At 46.6% G+C, this 18,216-nt stretch overlaps 1 protein-coding gene across 2 annotated transcripts; it reads right to left on the bottom strand.

Moving 5' to 3' along the window:
• Window positions 1–3,887: 3,887 nt before the first annotated feature.
• On the bottom strand, window positions 3,888–17,856 carry ap1s1 (adaptor related protein complex 1 subunit sigma 1). Of its 2 annotated transcripts, none has more exons than XM_031897792.1 (5): window positions 17,674–17,856; window positions 10,683–10,861; window positions 6,914–7,022; window positions 5,396–5,533; window positions 3,888–4,489 (listed from the first exon to the last, which is right to left on the bottom strand). In XM_031897792.1, exons 1-5 carry the CDS (start codon window positions 17,674–17,676, stop codon window positions 4,442–4,444), a joined length of 477 nt encoding a protein of 158 aa, XP_031753652.1. In that variant the 5' UTR covers window positions 17,677–17,856; the 3' UTR covers window positions 3,888–4,441.
• Between the last annotated feature and the right edge of the window lie 360 nt (window positions 17,857–18,216).

Here is an 18,216-nt window from a genome sequence, read left to right as displayed (position 1 = left end):
TCTCTATGGGGTTCAGGTCAGGAGAGTTGGCAGGCCAATTGAGCACAGTAATACCATGGTCAGTAAACCATTTACCAGTGGTTTTGGCACTGTGAGCAGGTGCCAGGTCGTGGTGAAAAATGAAATCTTCATCTCCATAAAGCTTTTCAGCAGATGGAAGCATGAAGTGCTCCAAAATCTCCTGATAGCTAGCTGCATTGACCCTGCCCTTGATAAAACACAGTGGACCAACACCAGCAGCTGACATGGCACCCCAGACCATCACTGACTGTGGGTACTTGACACTGGACTTCAGGCATTTTGGCATTTCCCTCTCCCCAGTCTTCCTCCAGACTCTGGCACCTTGATTTCCGAATGACATACTTTGGACCACTGAGCAACAGTCCAGTGCTGCTTCTCTGTAGCCCAGGTCAGGCGCTTCTGCCGCTGTTTCTGGTTCAAAAGTGGCTTGACCTGGGGAATGCAGCACCTGTAGCCCATTTCCTGCACACACCTGTACACGGTGGCTCTGGATGTTTCTACTCCAGACTCAGTCCACTGCTTCCGCAGGTCCCCCAAGGTCAGGAATCGGTCCTTCTCCACAATCTTCCTCAGGGCCCAGTCACCTCTTCTCGTTGTGCAGCGTTTTCTGCCACACTTTTTCCTTCCCACAGACTTCCCACTGAGGTGCCTTGATACAGCACTCTGGGAACAGCCTATTTGTTCAGAAATTTCTTTCTGTGTCTTACCCTCTTGCTTGAGGGTGTCAATGATGGCCTTCTGGACAGCAGTCAGGTCGGCAGTCTTACCCATGATTGCGGTTTTGAGTAATGAACCAGGCTGGGAGTTTTTAAAAGCCTCAGGAATCTTTTGCAGGTTTTTAGAGTTAATTTGTTGATTCAGATGATTAGGTTAATAGCTCGTTTAGAGAACCTTTTCATGATATGCTAATTTTTTGAGATAGGAGTTTTGGGTTTTCATGAGCTGTATGCCACAATCATCAATATTAAAACAAGAAAAGGCTTGAACTACTTCAGTTGTGTGTAATGAATCTAAAATATATGAAAGTCTAATGTTTATCAGTACATTACAGAAAATAATGAACTTTATCACAATATGCTAATTTTTTGAAAAGGACCTGTATATGAGGGTTTCCAGCCACACACCCTTCCAGAGAATGCAATGAACTTAGAAAACATTTCCACTCCAGTGGAACTAAGTGTTTGGACACAGAGGACGGTAAAATTCTTTCCCTGAAGTTTGAAGAAATTGCCTCATACCTACAAACACATCTGCCCAGAGGCTACGCTGCTTTGCACTATGTAGATCATTTCAGCAGAAAGTTGCCCAAATACACTATATGCAAGACTTGGCTCTAACCCAACCTGTGCAATACCTCCCTACATTATATAAACAGAGCAGAGACAGTTGGTAAGACTATAATAACCACCCCATATCCCTGCTTGACCCCTGAGTAATTTAATTAAAATTTAATTCTGCATCTTGCCCTGAGGGACTATGGCTTATTTATGTTCAAACTGTATCCATCACCCTGGTTTCTATAGTTACTGAAACACTCTCAGTCTTCTGTTCGGTGTCTTGGGCTTTTTATTTTATTCCTAAAGGGGGACTATTGCCCACCGGGCAGCTTGAACACAGACCTAGCAATCAGAACAAGGTTTAGGCTTAGGCAGCCTCAAGGTTTACCCCAAAAATAGATCATCGGGGGTCAAACATACTGTAGAACCAATAATGGCAGCATTACGGGCCTTGCAGAGCTCAGTATAATCTCAATTAATTAGTCAGTCAGCCCAGCGGCCAAACATGAGAGTAGTTATATTTAGCTTTAAAATCTGGTCCTACATAAATTCACATTAAGAGTACAGTGCACCTGTACATGCAATGAATTAAATACGCTACACCTCTCTCTGCTATAGACATCTCGATGTGATACAGTGCCATAGTGAGAAAATGAGCCCCTTATTTGTTCATTCTTGTTCATCATAGGTGTTACATGGGCAGGACACTTACTTACTCCTTAAGGAGAAGGAAATGTAAAAACTAAAGCTTTATCAGAAAGGTGTCTGTAAATACAGCCATAAGCACTCAAAAGAAACACAGGATTTCTTGTCTCCTTTTGGGTACACATGTTCTTCTGTGTCAAAATCCTTCAAGGCACGGCACAAGTCTGCTCAGGTTGCTCCTCTCGCCCTCTCCCTACTGTGTCGTGTAATCTGGAGCTACCAGCACAGGAAGCTACTGAGACCAAGCTAAAATGGCAGCTGCTATCTTAAACAAACAGAGGGAGCTTCTAGGGCTGTTTACTAAGGTATGGTAAAGCTTTCTGCAGAATATAGCGTTCTAGCTTGCACTATTGTTACTAATATATTGGCAATAAAACACCAAAATGCCTTTCCTTCTCCTTTACAAGTTACAATAATAACAATCTTTCCAGCGACCGCTGGTTGCCGGAAACTTCGGTCGTCCACTCCACTAGAGTTAAATCGTCAACTATGCAGGTAGAAACAATAGAATTCGACCCCTATGTGATGATTCAGCAGTAACCTACTGCCGATGCTCTGGCACCCAATCAAAATTTTTCACCCTGGCTGATCAACAAGATGACAGATATCCTGGGCTACACATTATTTACATCAATAGGAGCAATGGGAGATCTGATGCTAAGAAAACATACGAGTAACCAAGTTATAGACCCCCTGTTGCTGTGCAAATGTGCATTACCATGTCAAACATCCAGAAAGAATTAGGGTCTTATCTTTAATACGGCAGCTTTTCTACCAGTCAATCTCACTGGCATTTAAAGGAGAAAGAAAGATATTTTTTGGTATTTTACTGCCAATAGATTTGTCAAAATCTAGAACGCTATATTAATTCTGCAGAAAGCTTTACCATACCTGAGTAAACAGCCCTAACAGCTCCCTCTGTTTGCTTAAGATAGCAGCTGCCATTTTAGCTTGGTCTTGGTAGCTTCCTGCTGCAGCTTTAGCTGCTGGTAGCTCAGATCACACATTCTTATAGGAGGGGGTGAATACTTATGGGAGGGGGAGCAAATAAAGGGAGGGGGGAGAGAGGAGAGAGCTAAGCAAACTACTGTCCCAACCCTGAAGGAGCCGTACAGGAGAGGAAGCCTGATACCCAAGAACATGTTTACAAAAAAGGAGACAAGAAATCCTGTGTTTCTTTTGATAGAGGACTTGGTGCAGCTTTTGAGTGCTTATGGCTGAATTTACATAGACCTTTCTGATTAAGCTTATTTAAAGGTGCCCATACACGTGAAGATCCACTCGCATGGCACCAAGCGAGCAGATCTTCTCCCGATATCCCCACCTACGGGTGGGCGATATCGGGGAAAATGTAGGCTAATTCAATCGTTTGGCCTTGGGGCCAAACAATCGAATTATAATGGCGGCAATGGGGCAGACGGTTCAGGGACCGCATCAACGAGCCAATGCGGTCCCCGATCCGACAATCTTTTTACCTGCCCAATTTCTGGCCAGATATCGGTCGGGCATGCCCCTCAATCCTGCCCCTACATGGGCCGATAAGCTGCTGAATCTGTCCAAGGGACCCATATCGGCAGCTACAATCGTCCCGCGTATAGGGGCCTTTAGTTTTTACCTTTCCTTCTCCTTTGAAACCCGGACAGAACGTGTAACTGAGTTACATTATGTGCCAGGATGTGTATTTGGATTAGATCGAATACTGAACTAACCACAGAAGACTGGAATAAACAGATATTATAATGACTTTGAATGTCCAGGAGTCATTTCCTGTAAGTCAATAGTGCCTTCCCAAATGCCTGGGACTAATCCAAACACCACATTTCCAGACTGCTCCTCTGGCTATGAGTACACTCACTTTCGGTTTTAAAAAACAAAAATCACAGATACAGCAGCACCTATGTTTATTCCAGAACGTGCAGAGGTGGGGGGGATCCTCATGTCAGTTGTTTTACAGGGAAGGGGCTGCCCTTAAAAAAAAAAAAAAGAAAAAAAAATACAACTCCTTCCTGAGCTCTGCAGGGGGTCACAGAGCATTGGGGGAAAAAGGGCACCAAACACAAGTGCCCGTCACCGAGTGTTCAAACAAGTTCACCAGCGTGTGATCATCTGTGCAGCTGGATATACATACATGGAATTAGGTCAGGTCTGGAGGAATGGAGAGGTGAGAGTGTGTGTGCTTGAGCGCAAGGAAGGAAGGCGCGGCTGAGCTATTGGTCCCTTTTTCGCATTGCTTTCATACTGCCGAGGGCACAAACACGCACACGTTAAGACAAGCGGCGACACACATACCTATACAAACTTCTAAAGGGCAGTGGTCAACGTGTGCCTGAGAAGGGATGGGAGGGGGGGGGGGGGTAGGGTGTCAAGGTGTTTAAACGATTGGAAGGGTGGGAATGTCGCAGTAATGGGGAGGGGATGAATGTGAGGGTCTCGGTGTTTCAAGCCAGTCCCATTTCCTCCAGAACGCTGCGCGGTGACTCATCCTCCTGCAGAGACGGAGAGAACAAGTGTACAGGGGTCAGACTGAGAGAAAAGGAAAAATCAAAATATATATATTCTTCTACAGCCAACCTTCCTGGTGTTCATCATATCTTTCAGCAATCATTCTGTACCCGCTTATTAACCTTCCCTTTCTTCCTCACCTCTTTATTATCGCAGTTTAAAGCTGTCTCTCTGGGCACTTGTGACTCACTTTCTGCTCCATCTCCCTGTCTTCCATCCCTGCTGTCCTCGTTCCGCGCATTAAAACGATAATTTCGCCCAACAGCCCACTTCTTAAACTTTCTCCCTTATACGATCTCCTACTGCTTTAACAGACGCGGTCGCTCCTGTTGCAAATCCCTTCGCCGCAACCTCAAACTTATGATGCTCGTCTTTTTTTTTTTTCATAGGCTAATTCCGCTCCCCGCAAGCCTCTACTCTCTCATTAAACCTCCATTTCCATGAAATTTTTTTGCATTCATTTGTATAATGCACATTCCACCCATCATTAACCCCCACCATCCTGAAATGCTCTCCCTCCCACCAGAACTCCAGTGTAGAAATTTCTTGCTCTGAAAGCGAGTGGGTGGGAGTCAGTGAGCTGTGACAGGACAAGAGAGATGTGTGATTCATCCACTGCAGAGAATGGGGGGGGGGGGGAAGAAAGAGCAAAGCAAGGAGAGCGCGGGAGACACAAAGGAGGGAAGAAAAGACACAAAAACAAAATAAAAACAAGCAGAGACATAATAAAAAAAAAAGACATGACTAACAGGTACATGTGCAAGAATAAAAGCTTGAAAGAAAGGGAAACGTGACCTGAAAAGGTGAATGAAAATAGAAAGCAGCCGCCTTTCCCTTGCTGTGCTCTCCCCCTATCAATTGCCGCCGACCGCTACTTTCCCCGGCCTTACCTCCTGCAGCATGTCTGACTGCTCGATTGCCTTCAAGACGCTTTTCTTGGACGTGTCCTGTATTTCCCCTCCCATCAGGAACTCGTCCAGGATGAAATAAGCCTTCTCAAAATTAAATATGATGTCCAGCTCGCACACCTGTGGGTGGGAAAGAGAGAACGAGGGCTGTTAAGGAATTAAGTCACCTGTAGATGATAAAAGGGAGAAAAAGGAAGGAACAGTGTAGTACAAAAGTACAAAGAAACAAGTGAAGTGTTACTGAGACGAACAAGCCTACGGTAGTGGGCTGGGTCAACCAACTATAGGATTAGGCAGAACTGATGTGAATAAGTGGATATAAGAGGAATGAGAAGGACCCCCAGCCTGCCTTGCCCATAGGTCATAGTGCCTTATCCATACAGAGATGAGGAAGCACACACTTAAGGTGGCCATACATTGGCCGATATCAGTCCTTTAGACCAGGGGAGGCCAATACGTCGATCACGGTCCACCAGTCGATCCCCCGTGGATTTCTGATGGACCGCGATCAAGCTGGGGATGCGGAAGTGCTGCGTGAATGCGTACGGACGCTGCGTGGTATACGTACGCATTCACGCCACACTTCCGCATCGGTCCGGTCGATCGCAAAAAGTCTGGCCACCCCTGCTTTAGACTAATTCGGCAGCTTATCTGCCTGTGTATGGCTACAACCATCAGGCCTCCCTAAGATCAAGGAGCACATCGGCTCATTGATGCAGTCCCCAAACCAACAGCGCCTGTACCCACCGTTTTAATTCAATCATTTAGTCCTAGGGCCAAATGACTGAATAAGCCCTATATCCCCCACCCGTAGGTGAGTACATCGGGAGAAGATCCACTCGCTTGGTGACCTCGACAAATGAGCGGATCTTACAGTGTATGGCCCCCTTTACTGAACAAACCAATTGTGATCTGATACAATTGAAGGACAATTTGTCAAAACTGCCCCCTATCTCTGCACCTTGCAATGTTGTTTGGACAGTAACATCAACATTGCCCAAGCATATCAGTGAGCATATTGCCATCTTCATATATCCCCCTAGATTTGTTCCAGAGAGGCAAACAATATAGAGCCCTAGTCTGGAATCTTCAGTCTGATGCCCTTTATCATTAAACCTGACTGAATGAAACCCTAGTATATGCTGATGCTGGAAACTGTGGCTGAACAACAGACAGAAAGCTATAATGTGGACATAATGGGGAAAGGCAGACAAGATGAGGATAAGAGAGAAATCATAGGCAGACAACAATATGAAGATAAAAAAAAAGGGCAGAAAGTAGCGCACGCGGCAATAACACAGATCTCTCAAGGTGAGGATTACACGCACAGACTGTGATCTCTGTTAAACCTAATTAGTAAAGATTACACTAATGCCTGGGGAGGGGATTAGTCACAGTGGCAAAAAGGCAGTGGATGCACAGGGGAGTTTGCACCCCGCTGAGTACATGCTCTTTCCTTCTGCCTTCCCGCCCCCTTGTCTAGGTCAGAGCGACACTCACGCTGCCAAAATATTTGTCCAGAAGCTCCACGTATCTGTGTATGAGTTCCAGGGTCAGCAGCTCATTATCCTGATCTTCAACGGCGCAGCAGAAATACAGGCTGGCATACCTGCAGGGAAGAAAGGGGCAGCGTTACACTGAGATATATGTATGTAAGCGTGGAAGGAAGGAAGGAGGGAAGGAAGGCAGGAAGGAAGGGACAAGGAAGGAAAGAGAAGGGAGGGAGGAAGGGAGGGAGGACAAGGAAAGAAGGTGGGACAAGAGAGGAAAGAGGAGGGTGGGACAAGGAAGGAAAGAAGGAAGGAAGGAAAGTGAAGGGAGGGACAAGGAAGGAAAGAAAAGGGAGGGAGGAAGGGAGAACAAGGAAGGACAAGGGAGGAAAGAAGGACAAGGAAGGAAGGACAAGAAAGGAGGAGGGATGGACAAGGGAGGAAAGAAGGACGGACAAGGAAGGAAGGACGGACAAGGAAGGAAAGAGGAGGGAGGGACAAGGAAGGAAAGAGGAGGGAGGGACAAGGAAGGAAAGGGAAGGAAGGGAGGGAGGGCAAGGAAGGAAGGACAAGGAAGGAGGAGGGATGGACAAGGGAGGAAAGTGGAGAGAGGGACAAAGGAGGAAAGAGGAGGGATGGACAAGGGAGGAAAGAGGAGGGATGGACAAGTGTATAAAAGTAATTACTATATAATGTAATGCTGCCCTACACTGGTACAACTGGTGTGTTTTCCTTAGAAAGACTACTATAGTTTATATAAATAAAGCTTCTGTGTAGCCCCGGGGGCAGCCATTCCTGCACTGGTACAGCTGGGGTGTTTGCTACAGAAACCCTACTATAGTTTATATAAATACCCCACTGTGTAGCCCCGGGGGCAGCCATTCCTGCACTGGTACAGCTGGGGTGTTTGCTACAGAAACCCTACTATAGTTTATATAAATACCCCACTGTGTAGCCCCGGGGGCAGCCATTCCTGCACTGGTACAGCTGGGGTGTTTGCTACAGAAACCCTACTATAGTTTATATAAATACCCCGCTGTGTAGCCCCGGGGGCAGCCATTCCTGCACTGGTACAGCTGGGGTGTTTGCTACAGAAACCCTACTATAGTTTATATAAATACCCCGCTGTGTAGCCCCAGGGGCAGCCATTCCTGCACCGGTACAGCTGGGGTGTTTGCTACAGAAACCCTACTATAGTTTATATAAATACCCCGCTGTGTAGCCCCGGGGGCAGCCATTCCTGCACCGGTACAGCTGGGGTGTTTGCTACAGAAACCCTACTATAGTTTATATAAATACCCCGCTGTGTAGCCCAGGGGGCAGCCATTCCTGCACTGGTACAGCTGGGGTGTTTGCTACAGAAACCCTACTATAGTTTATATAAATACCCCGCTGTGTAGCCCCGGGGGCAGCCATTCCTGCACTGGTACAGCTGGGGTGTTTGCTACAGAAACCCTACTATAGTTTATATAAATACCCCGCTGTGTAGCCCCGGGGGCAGCCATTCCTGCACTGGTACAGCTGGGGTGTTTGCTACAGAAACCCTACTATAGTTTATATAAATACCCCGCTGTGTAGCCCCGGGGGCAGCCATTCCTGCACTGGTACAGCTGGGGTGTTTGCTACAGAAACCCTACTATAGTTTATATAAATACCCCGCTGTGTAGCCCCGGGGGCAGCCATTCCTGCACTGGTACAGCTGGGGTGTTTGCTACAGAAACCCTACTATAGTTTATATAAATACCCCGCTGTGTAGCCCCGGGGGCAGCCATTCCTGCACTGGTACAGCTGGGGTGTTTGCTACAGAAACCCTACTATAGTTTATATAAATACCCCGCTGTGTAGCCCCGGGGGCAGCCATTCCTGCACTGGTACAGCTGGGGTGTTTGCTACAGAAACCCTACTATAGTTTATATAAATACCCCGCTGTGTAGCCCCGGGGGCAGCCATTCCTGCACTGGTACAGCTGGGGTGTTTGCTACAGAAACCCTACTATAGTTTATATAAATACCCCGCTGTGTAGCCCCGGGGGCAGCCATTTACAGGAGAAAAGGCACAGGTTACTTAGCATATAACAGATAAAACCCCATTATATTCTACAAAGCTTATCTGTTATCTGCTATGTGCCTGTGCCTTTTCTCCTTTTTCCCAGCTTCAATGGCTGCCCCCGCGTTGACACAGCAGCTCATTTATATAAACTATAGTAGGGTTTCTGTTGCAAACCAGTTTTACCAGCGCAGGGCAACTGTACATTATATTTTAATTACTTTAAAACACTTTCATTTTTTGGTGTTACTGTTCCTTTAAAATGGCAGTTTCCTATTTAGGATTACCCAATGGCACATAGTGCTAAAAAAGTATATTTTTATGAAAATGGTTTATTTAGCTGAAGCAGGCTTTTACATATGAGCTGTTTATACAATATATTTTTATAAAGACCTACATTGTTTGGGGGTATAGTTTTCCTTTAAGCTGCTGATTTCAGCCCTTTCAGACCCATTTGGCAGCGTATCTGCACATGTATGGGGCCGACAAACAAACATAGCTCAAACAAAGCAGAACTTTTTATCAAACCCCTTGCGTGCACAAAGACCCCTATTTGGCATATATTTTATGAAGAATGCAGGCTTACACAGGCTTCCGCCTGTGTAAGCCTGCATTCTTCATAAAATATATACCAAATAGGGGTCTTTGTGCACGTAAGCGGTTTGCAGATTTAAATGTAACTGATAATGTGTCAGAGGGAATATGGCCTCCAGGTGAAAACTATTTGTTTTAGGAAAATGTGATGGTGCTGGCAAACAGAGGGGATATATGCCGTACACATGATGCCATATGGGTGGGGGTGAGGTGCACAACTTATATACATTGTAGGAAAATATAAGCTTTACACGTCCTTTAAAGGAGAAGGAAAGGTAAAAACTAAGTAAGCTTTATCAGAAAGGTCTATGTAAATACAGCCTTAAGCACTCACAGAAACGCTGCACTGAGTCCTCTGTCAAAAGATTTGTTGTGTCTGTGTTGTGCAGCTCTCGCCTCTCTTCTGCTCCCCCCTCCCTCAAGAAAGCTAAGAACTCACTCAACTCCCCCCTAGGAATGTGGATCTGAACGAATCAGCAGGAAGCTTCCTCATAGCCTAACTAAATGGGGCCCATACACCTTCAGATCCGCTCGCTTGGCGATGTCGCCAAGCGAGAGGATCTTCTCCCGATATCCCCACCTACGGGTGGGCGATATCGGGAGAATCCAGGCTAATTTGATCGTTTGGCCCTGGGGCCAAACGATCCAATTATAATGAAGGGTATAGGCAAAGTCGGTCCGGGGACCACATCAACGAGCCGATGCGGTCCCCGACCAGACTAGATTTTTTAACCTGCCCGATCGATATCTGGTCAATTTCAGGCCAGATATCGGTCGGACAGGCCCGTCGGTAGTGCCCATACATGGGGCGATTAGCTGCCGAATCGGTCTAAGGGACCCATATCGGCAGCTAGAATCGGGCCGTGTATGGGCACTACCGGTGGGCCTGTCCGTCTGGGTCTCGCTGCAGGAGCAAGGCATTATGTGAACTTTCTTTACACAGCTCAGCGTTTTTTCTTCCGGTTTGGCTTCTGATCATCTGAACGGGAGAAATATGGGGAGACTTAAGGGCACTATTGAGAGAACTGAAGGTATGCCTGCAGCTTGAGATTAACTCTTTATTAGCCTTTCCTTCTCCTTTAAGGAATATTTACAGCTGGCCGCACCTCTTCTACGTACAGGTGATTTTGATATCTCACCTTTTGTAGACAACTTTGAAATCTTTCCATTCCAGGAAGCTGCACATTTTGGGTTTCCGGCTCAGCACGGTCTGCATGAGATCGCGGACCAGCTTCTTCTTATCTCGCTCCGAGATGGCCACATACCACTTCTGCAACCGGAGCTTCCCTTGCCGGCTGAAAAGCAGCATAAATCTCATCTAAAAAGTAAAAAATAAATAAATAAAAACGACTATATTGCAGTATCGCCCTCTACTGGCCGAACACGGCGGTGCATCTTCGTAAACACTCGGCGGCAATTTGACTTTCTAATTATTTGCGACGAATGCGTGCTTGGCAATTTAGAAGCCCTAATATGCATATATAATTATTACATTCCTAAAACAGAGATGAATCATCCGGCGTCAGATGTTTTGCTGTAAGGCACATTCATCTTAAAATAGCCTCGGTCTACCAATCTGGGATAGGACAAGCACCGCCAATTCCGCTCGACGGCTGCAAATTTCTTTGACAGCTGCAATTTCCCCCCCCCCCCCGTGCCCGTGCCCTACCGGCAAACAAATAACGGTAAAAAAAAAAAACGAAGCCGGGAGTCTAATTCTGAAGCCGTAACTGAATACGTATTATAAATGAAAAGGGGAATAGATTGTGTGTCACAGTGACAAGTCGCGTTTGCGGTTGGTCTATTCAATGGTTTGTCAATGCGCAAGCTGTGCGGCTTGTAAAGGCCTGAAAAATGGCGGTGGCGTCACGAAGTGGATTCGGAGGGAATCGCAAGTTTTGGTGGATATCTACATAGCATGTGCACACAAGTGGCTTGAAAAACCTGTTCCGTATGGGGACGTCAGCTCTTGTGGATACGGAGTAAAGATGAAGACTAAACTGACTACTGACTAAACAACAGATCTGTGCAATCTGGCCCATAATCCCATATTATATGGCTGTGCCCTTAAAGGGTCTCTATAAACATAAACAGCTCATATGTAAAACCCTGCTTCATCTAAATAAACCATTTTCATATAAATATACTTTTTACTAGTAGGTGCCATTGGGTAATCCTAAATAGGAAACTGCCATTTTAGGTACTAAGGGCCGCCCCCTGGGATCACAGGAGTCACAGTGCACACAAACAAGCCAAGGCACACACACATGCTAGGCTCCATCAGCCAATGAGTGGGCAGAGTTCTGCCTTTTGTTCCCACACTACTTCCTGTTACAGTTAGAGCTGCAATACTTCCCGTCAGGTGATCACACAGCCCAGCACAAAATGGCGGCTCAAGGGAAAAGATGTAAAATGGCAATATTTACTGATATTCCAGTTTGGGGAGATTCTTTAATAGGCCACTTAACATAATATAAACTCTGTTGTTTACGTATTAATTCTAGGGGTATAGTTTGCCTTTAATAACATAAGATGATGCTGACCTGATCTGCAGAGGCCAAGTCGGCAGCTTTTAGGCCGGTGTGTGGAACAGTATATATACTCCATCAATATCTGGATAAAAATTGTCAAGATATCTATCAGATAGGATTGGAAATCCTATATGGCGATAGCTGAACTGGCCCATTGATGATGTACTAATGCAACATGTCAACCTTATTAGCAGATAGAGTCCCACTGTTAGCCCAAAAAATCTGAATATACTCATGTAGCCCAGTGTGTTGTTCACCTTATGCAGAGAGTAATATTCTGAGACAACTTGCAATTGGTCTTCATTTTTTATTATTTGTAGTTTTTTTTTTTAATTATTTCAGTTTATGTTCAGCAGCTCTTCAGCTTGGAGTTTCAGTAGATATTTGGTTGCTAGGATCCAAATGACCTTAGTGATCAGGGTGAAAGACTGTGGTATATGAATAGTAGAAAAATAAGTATTCTAAAGTAACAATAAAGCTGCAGCCTCAGAGAGCAATAGGTTTGTGGCTGCCGGGGTCAGTGACCCTCATTTGAAAGCTGCAAAGAGTTGGAAGAAGACGACAAACTATGAAAAACAAATAATGAAGACCAATTGGAAAGTTGCTTAGAATTGGCCCTTCTATGGCATACTAATAGTTATCTAAAGGTGAATCAAATGACTTAGTACTGAGTACTCTCGTTAAGCCTATAACTGGAGAAGGACTGGAGGCTTAGACAGTGAGTGTAACCCCTTCGTTGGGATAGAAATGCAGCCCCCCCCCCCAGTTACTGACCCCCTTAGTGGCAAACTCATCATATCAGCAACCAAAGTTTAATCCATAGCATTTAGGTCAGTGCATTTGTCCGATGAGCACAGGAGAAAACTAAAGCCAAGGGCTACGGCTGACCCTTGATTGGGTGCAAGAGTTTGACAGTTAGGGCAATGTAAATGCCAGCAGGAATGGCCAGCTTCAATGTAAATATACCGATTATAAGGGGCTGGAGCTCAATTACAGGTTATTGCAAACAAACCTACTTAGTTAGTTAGTAAAAAATGTGCAGCTGAAGAGAGATTCCCCTCAGATTCCTCCCTCTGCTAAGCCTTCACTTCTGCCCAGAGCCTGTGCTGGGGGGTCAGTGACCCCTATAAACACTACAGTCGCTTGTTTACTTCCTTATATAATGTCCTGCATAGTACTGGCAGCAGCCTTAACTCCTATTGGCTGTGCCTCCTGTCAGTCTGACACTGCTTCCTGTGCCAGAAAGCTGTAAATCTAACATAACAGTAAGTTAATTAACTAATTGCCTTTCGATCTATGCAGCTGGTTAGACCAATGAATTGGTCCAATAGGAAAGAAGTAAGGGCAAAGCCTGGGAGTGATGATGTCAGCAAACAGGAAGTTCCTATTGTGTCAGGCTGAGAATAGGCCCCTCCCATCCCTTCAGAAAACTGATCAGAGAGACAAAAGGGCTGAATTAACAGGTATAACAAGTAGCTCTTACAGTGGCCTTTTGATTTTCTATGGAAAATGGATTTTCTAACAGGCTGAGAGCATTGTTGGTGGTTTAATAAGATGTGGACATTGAAGGTGTACTGCCCCTTTAAGTACCGTGATGGGTTACAGAGACTGGGCACCCACCCAGCCGCCTGTGCATTTATATTTGTTTTTTTAAAGCTAAATAAATATTTGGCCTTTGAATGTGTGAGGAAGCGTCTCTTCCATAAAACTAAACAGTCTTGTTACTACTTCTTTATTTAAAAGGTGCGTCTTGTTTATACCCAAACTGCTTTGTGTGATGTATATACAGCAGCTAAATGTGCCCTGAGCTTTGGCCCCGTGTGTTACTCTTTCCAAACATCACATTGTTACAGCACAGTGCTGCAGGCATAATATTCCCCTACTGTAAATAAGGATATGAGAAGTCACAGGGCTGAGTTATACAGGGAACTGTATTATAAGGGATAATGTACCCCCTACTGTAAATGATAAGGATATTAGTAGTCACTGAGGGGTTCTGTGCCCCCCATATAAAGGCACAAGGCTGCAGGCTGAGTTATACAGGGAACTCTGAGTATCACTCATGTATTATAAGGGATAATGTACCCCCTACTGTAAATGATAAGGATATTAGCAGTCACTGAGGGGTTCTGTGCCCCCCATATAAAGGCACAAGGCTGCAGGCTGAGTTATACAGGGAACTCTGAGTATCACTCATGTATTATAAGGGGTACTGTACCCCCTACTGTAAATGATAAGGATATTAGCAGTCACTGAGGGGATCTGTGCCCATATAAAGGCACAAGGCTGCAGGCTGAGTTATACAGGGAACTCTGAGTATCACTCATGTATTATAAGGGGTACTGTACCCCCTACAGTAAATGATAAGGATATTAGCAGTCACTGAGGGGTTCTGTGCCCATATAAAGGCACAAGGCTGCAGGCTGAGTTATACAGGGAACTCTGAGTATCACTCATGTATTATAAGGGATAATGTACCCCCTACTGTAAATGATAAGGATATTAGCAGTCACTGAGGGGTTCTGTGCCCATATAAAGGCACAAGGCTGCAGGCTGAGTTATACAGGGAACTCTGAGTATCACTCATGTATTATAAGGGATAATGTACCCCCTACTGTAAATGATAAGGATATTAGCAGTCACTGAGGGGTTCTGTGCCCATATAAAGGCACAAGGCTGCAGGCTGAGTTATACAGGGAACTCTGAGTATCACTCATGTATTATAAGGGATAATGTACCCCCTGCTGTCAGTGAGCTGCAGACTTGGGAAGGGAGGGCGGGAAGCTTGGGTGCCTGCAGGTTCTTTCCCCTACATAGAGGGTAGCGGTGATGTGTGGGTCGATCCGACCGCTCCCAACCTGAACCGGCTTCTTCCCTGTGTTTATATACCTGCACCCACCCATCATGATGTTAGAAAAGGGGCGGAGCACGGTGGCCACGCACCTCATGGTTGCCAGGTTGGTGGTTTTCCCTCCAAATTGGGCTACTAATTTAAAGCCCTGGCTATATAAGGTACAAACCCGCCAAGGTACAGTTTTGGGCTATTTTTTGGAGCCTTTGGCAAGTTTGTAGTTTGGAAACTAGCCAAAGTTTTTCCACCCTAGTGTGCCTGTTCCACTGGATGCTGGGTAATGTAGTTTGTATCTAACAATTAGCCTACAGCTAGGATTAATATAAAACTACAATACCCAGCATGCAATTGGACAGTATAGACAGAGGCTCCCATTTCTATTCTATTCAGGCTCAACCTGTCTGCCCTACACCCTGCCCCCTGCTCTATAGGGTATGTGATTGTACTGTTACTTTCTACTGGGATGTGGGGCAGTTCTACCCCCTGCTCTATAGGGTATGTGATTGTACTGTTACTTTCTACTGGGATGTGGGGCAGTTCTACCCCCTGCTCTATAGGGTATGTGATTGTACTGTTACTTTCTACTGGGATGTGGGCAGTTCTACCCCCTGCTCTATAGGGTATGTGATTGTACTGTTACTTTCTACTGGGATGTGGGGCAGTTCAACCCCCTGCTCCCTGCTCTATAGGGTATGTGATTGTACCGTTACTTTCTACTGGGATGTGGGGCAGTTCTACCCCCTGCTCTATAGGGTATGTGATTGTACTGTTACTTTCTACTGGGATGTGGGGCAGTTCTACCCCTGCTCTATAGGGTATGTGATTGTACTGTTACTTTCTACTGGGATGTGGGGCAGTTCTACCCCCTGCTCTATAGGGTATGTGATTGTACTGTTACTTTCTACTGGGATGTGGGGCAGTTCTACCCCCTGCTCTATAGGGTATGTGATTGTACTGTTACTTTCTACTGGGATGTGGGGCAGTTCAACCCCCTGCTCTATAGGGTATGTGATTGTACTGTTACTTTCTACTGGGATGTGGGGCAGTTCAACCCCCTGCTCCCTGCTCTATAGGGTATGTGATTGTACTGTTACTTTCTACTGGGATGTGGGGCAGTTCTACCCCCTGCTCTATAGGGTATGTGATTGTACTGTTACTTTCTACTGGGATGTGGGGCAGTTCTACCCCCTGCTCTATAGGGTATGTGATTGTACTGTTACTTTCTACTGGGATGTGGGGCAGTTCTACCCCCTGCTCTATAGGGTATGTGATTGTACTGTTACTTTCTACTGGGATGTGGGGCAGTTCTACCCCCTGCTCTATGGGGTATGTGATTGTACTGTTACTTTCTACTGGGATGTGGGGCAGTTCAACCCCCTGCTCCATACTCTATAGGGTATGTGATTGTACTGTTACTTTCTACTGGGATGTGGGGCAGTTCTACACCCTGCTCTATAGGGTATGTGATTGTACTGTTACTTTCTACTGGGATGTGGGGCAGTTCTACCCCCTGCTCTATAGGGTATGTGATTGTACCGTTACTTTCTACTGGGATGTGGGGCAGTTCTACCCCCTGCCCCCTGCTCTATAGGGTATGTGATTGTACTGTTACTTTCTACTGGGATGTGGGGCAGTTCTACCCCCTGCCCCCTGCTCTATAGGGTATGTGATTGTACTGTTACTTTCTACTGGGATGTGGGGCAGTTCTACCCCCTGCTCCCTGCTCTATAGGGTATGTGATTGTACTGTTACTTTCTACTGGGATGTGGGGCAGTTCTACCCCCTGCTCCCTGCTCTATAGGGTATGTGACTGTACTGTTACTTTCTACTGGGATGTGGGGCAGTTCTGCAGTTGATCCCATATATATATCATCTCTGGGGTTAATGCAACATTCTGAATCCATTTCTGTAGTGACTTCCCAGCGGGACTGGGCACAGAGGGCAGGGAATTAGCAAGGTATGGAGCCAGCCCACACATCACTATCGGGGGTAATGTTTAGGAGCGGGTAGGGAAAAACTTGACTAGAGAGCAGGGATTTATAAGTGAGTGGGCTGGGGGAGGAGTCAGGGCAAGGGGGTGTGGTTAGGCTGGATAAATCAGTTCTATGCTTTTTCCAAGGGGGTCCCACACAGGAGCTGCACCAGGATTGGCTGAGCAGCCTTAACCTCGCCCCCCACCCTTCCAATTCTCATGCAGCTTTAAACAGACTAAAACTTCCCTGGCAAACGCGCAGCACTACGGGAAGCAGCAGGGGACAGAACATGCCGGCACCCCGGCTCCCTTCCCAAGCCCACAGCACCGAGCCCGGCTACTGTAACTAAGCGCAGCCCCGCCCAACACTCCCGCTTGCCCTGACACGGTACCGACTGGCTACTTACACCTCCCGCAACGCTGTTCCCCGCAAGCTCCCGGCCTCCTGTCTCCCAGCAAATCCCGTTTCCTCACGCGAGATTTGCGGCGTCATGCCTGTACGTAAGGGCTGTGACGCTTCACGTAGAAACCTGAGGGCGGGGCTCGGTGCGTCTATAAAATGCCTTGTACCTTGGCCGGCTTGTGTAGTGTATGTAGGTATGCCCAGGCGGTTTGTCAGAGAACTGCAGGAGGCTCCGCCTCCTTAATTGATATAAATCCCGCCCACTGGTACCTGAGAATGGAGGCGCCTGGTTATCATTATACCAATGCATTTAGCAGAGCCGCCTCCTGTGAAACGCACTGCCTGCTCCCCCTCCATATCCCCCATTTCTCACCATCTTGCTGCCTGTTCTGTACGCGGTGACTCCTTATGCTGCGGCCTGCCCCCCAGGCCGCCGTCCCCGGCCTCTCGTAGCTGAGTGTCCGGAGCCGCTTCCTCCTCCTCCCCCGGCCTCACCCATAAGGGCGGAGGGAAGTACACCTGCCGCACATGCACACTGAGGCGGTTGAGGCAATGCCAGCTTTCCCTCCCGGTATCCATGGTAACGGGCGCAGACATCAGGTGACCCCGGGGCAGGTTTGGGCGGGCTCTTACCTGCGCTACGTGTATGTCCCTGAGCTGTCAGGCAGAGGGAGGAGCTTGGGGCATCTCACAGGAAGTGCCTGGCTGGGAAGTCAGAGATAATGCTGAGGGGAAATACATTCACTGCTGTCATTTTGCTCCTTATTTAATTTTTAATAATCACTTGCTCTTGGCCGCCATTAGCAATCACGGGGCCCCTCCCATCAGTACAAAGGACACACAGACATTAAAAGTATCAGGGGCCCTCAATTACCCCTATAGACATTTCCCCCATACACAGTGGCCCCCCATACAC

This window comes from Xenopus tropicalis, chromosome 3 (genome assembly GCF_000004195.4).
Source record: "Xenopus tropicalis strain Nigerian chromosome 3, UCB_Xtro_10.0, whole genome shotgun sequence".
Taxonomy (NCBI): domain Eukaryota; kingdom Metazoa; phylum Chordata; class Amphibia; order Anura; family Pipidae; genus Xenopus; species Xenopus tropicalis.
This window is presented reverse-complemented; position numbering and strand designations above follow the sequence as displayed.

What these genes read in the sequence shown, in the direction of transcription:
- ap1s1 (XM_031897792.1), bottom strand. An exon ending in TTCAAAGTTGTCTACAAAAG is followed by an intron (nt 7,023 to 10,682) that starts GTGAGATATCAA and finishes TCTTCCCTGCAG; the next exon opens with GTATGCCAGCCTGTATTTCT. An exon ending in AGTCAGACATGCTGCAGGAG is followed by an intron (nt 4,490 to 5,395) that starts GTAAGGCCGGGG and finishes CCGTCTCTGCAG; the next exon opens with GAGGATGAGTCACCGCGCAG.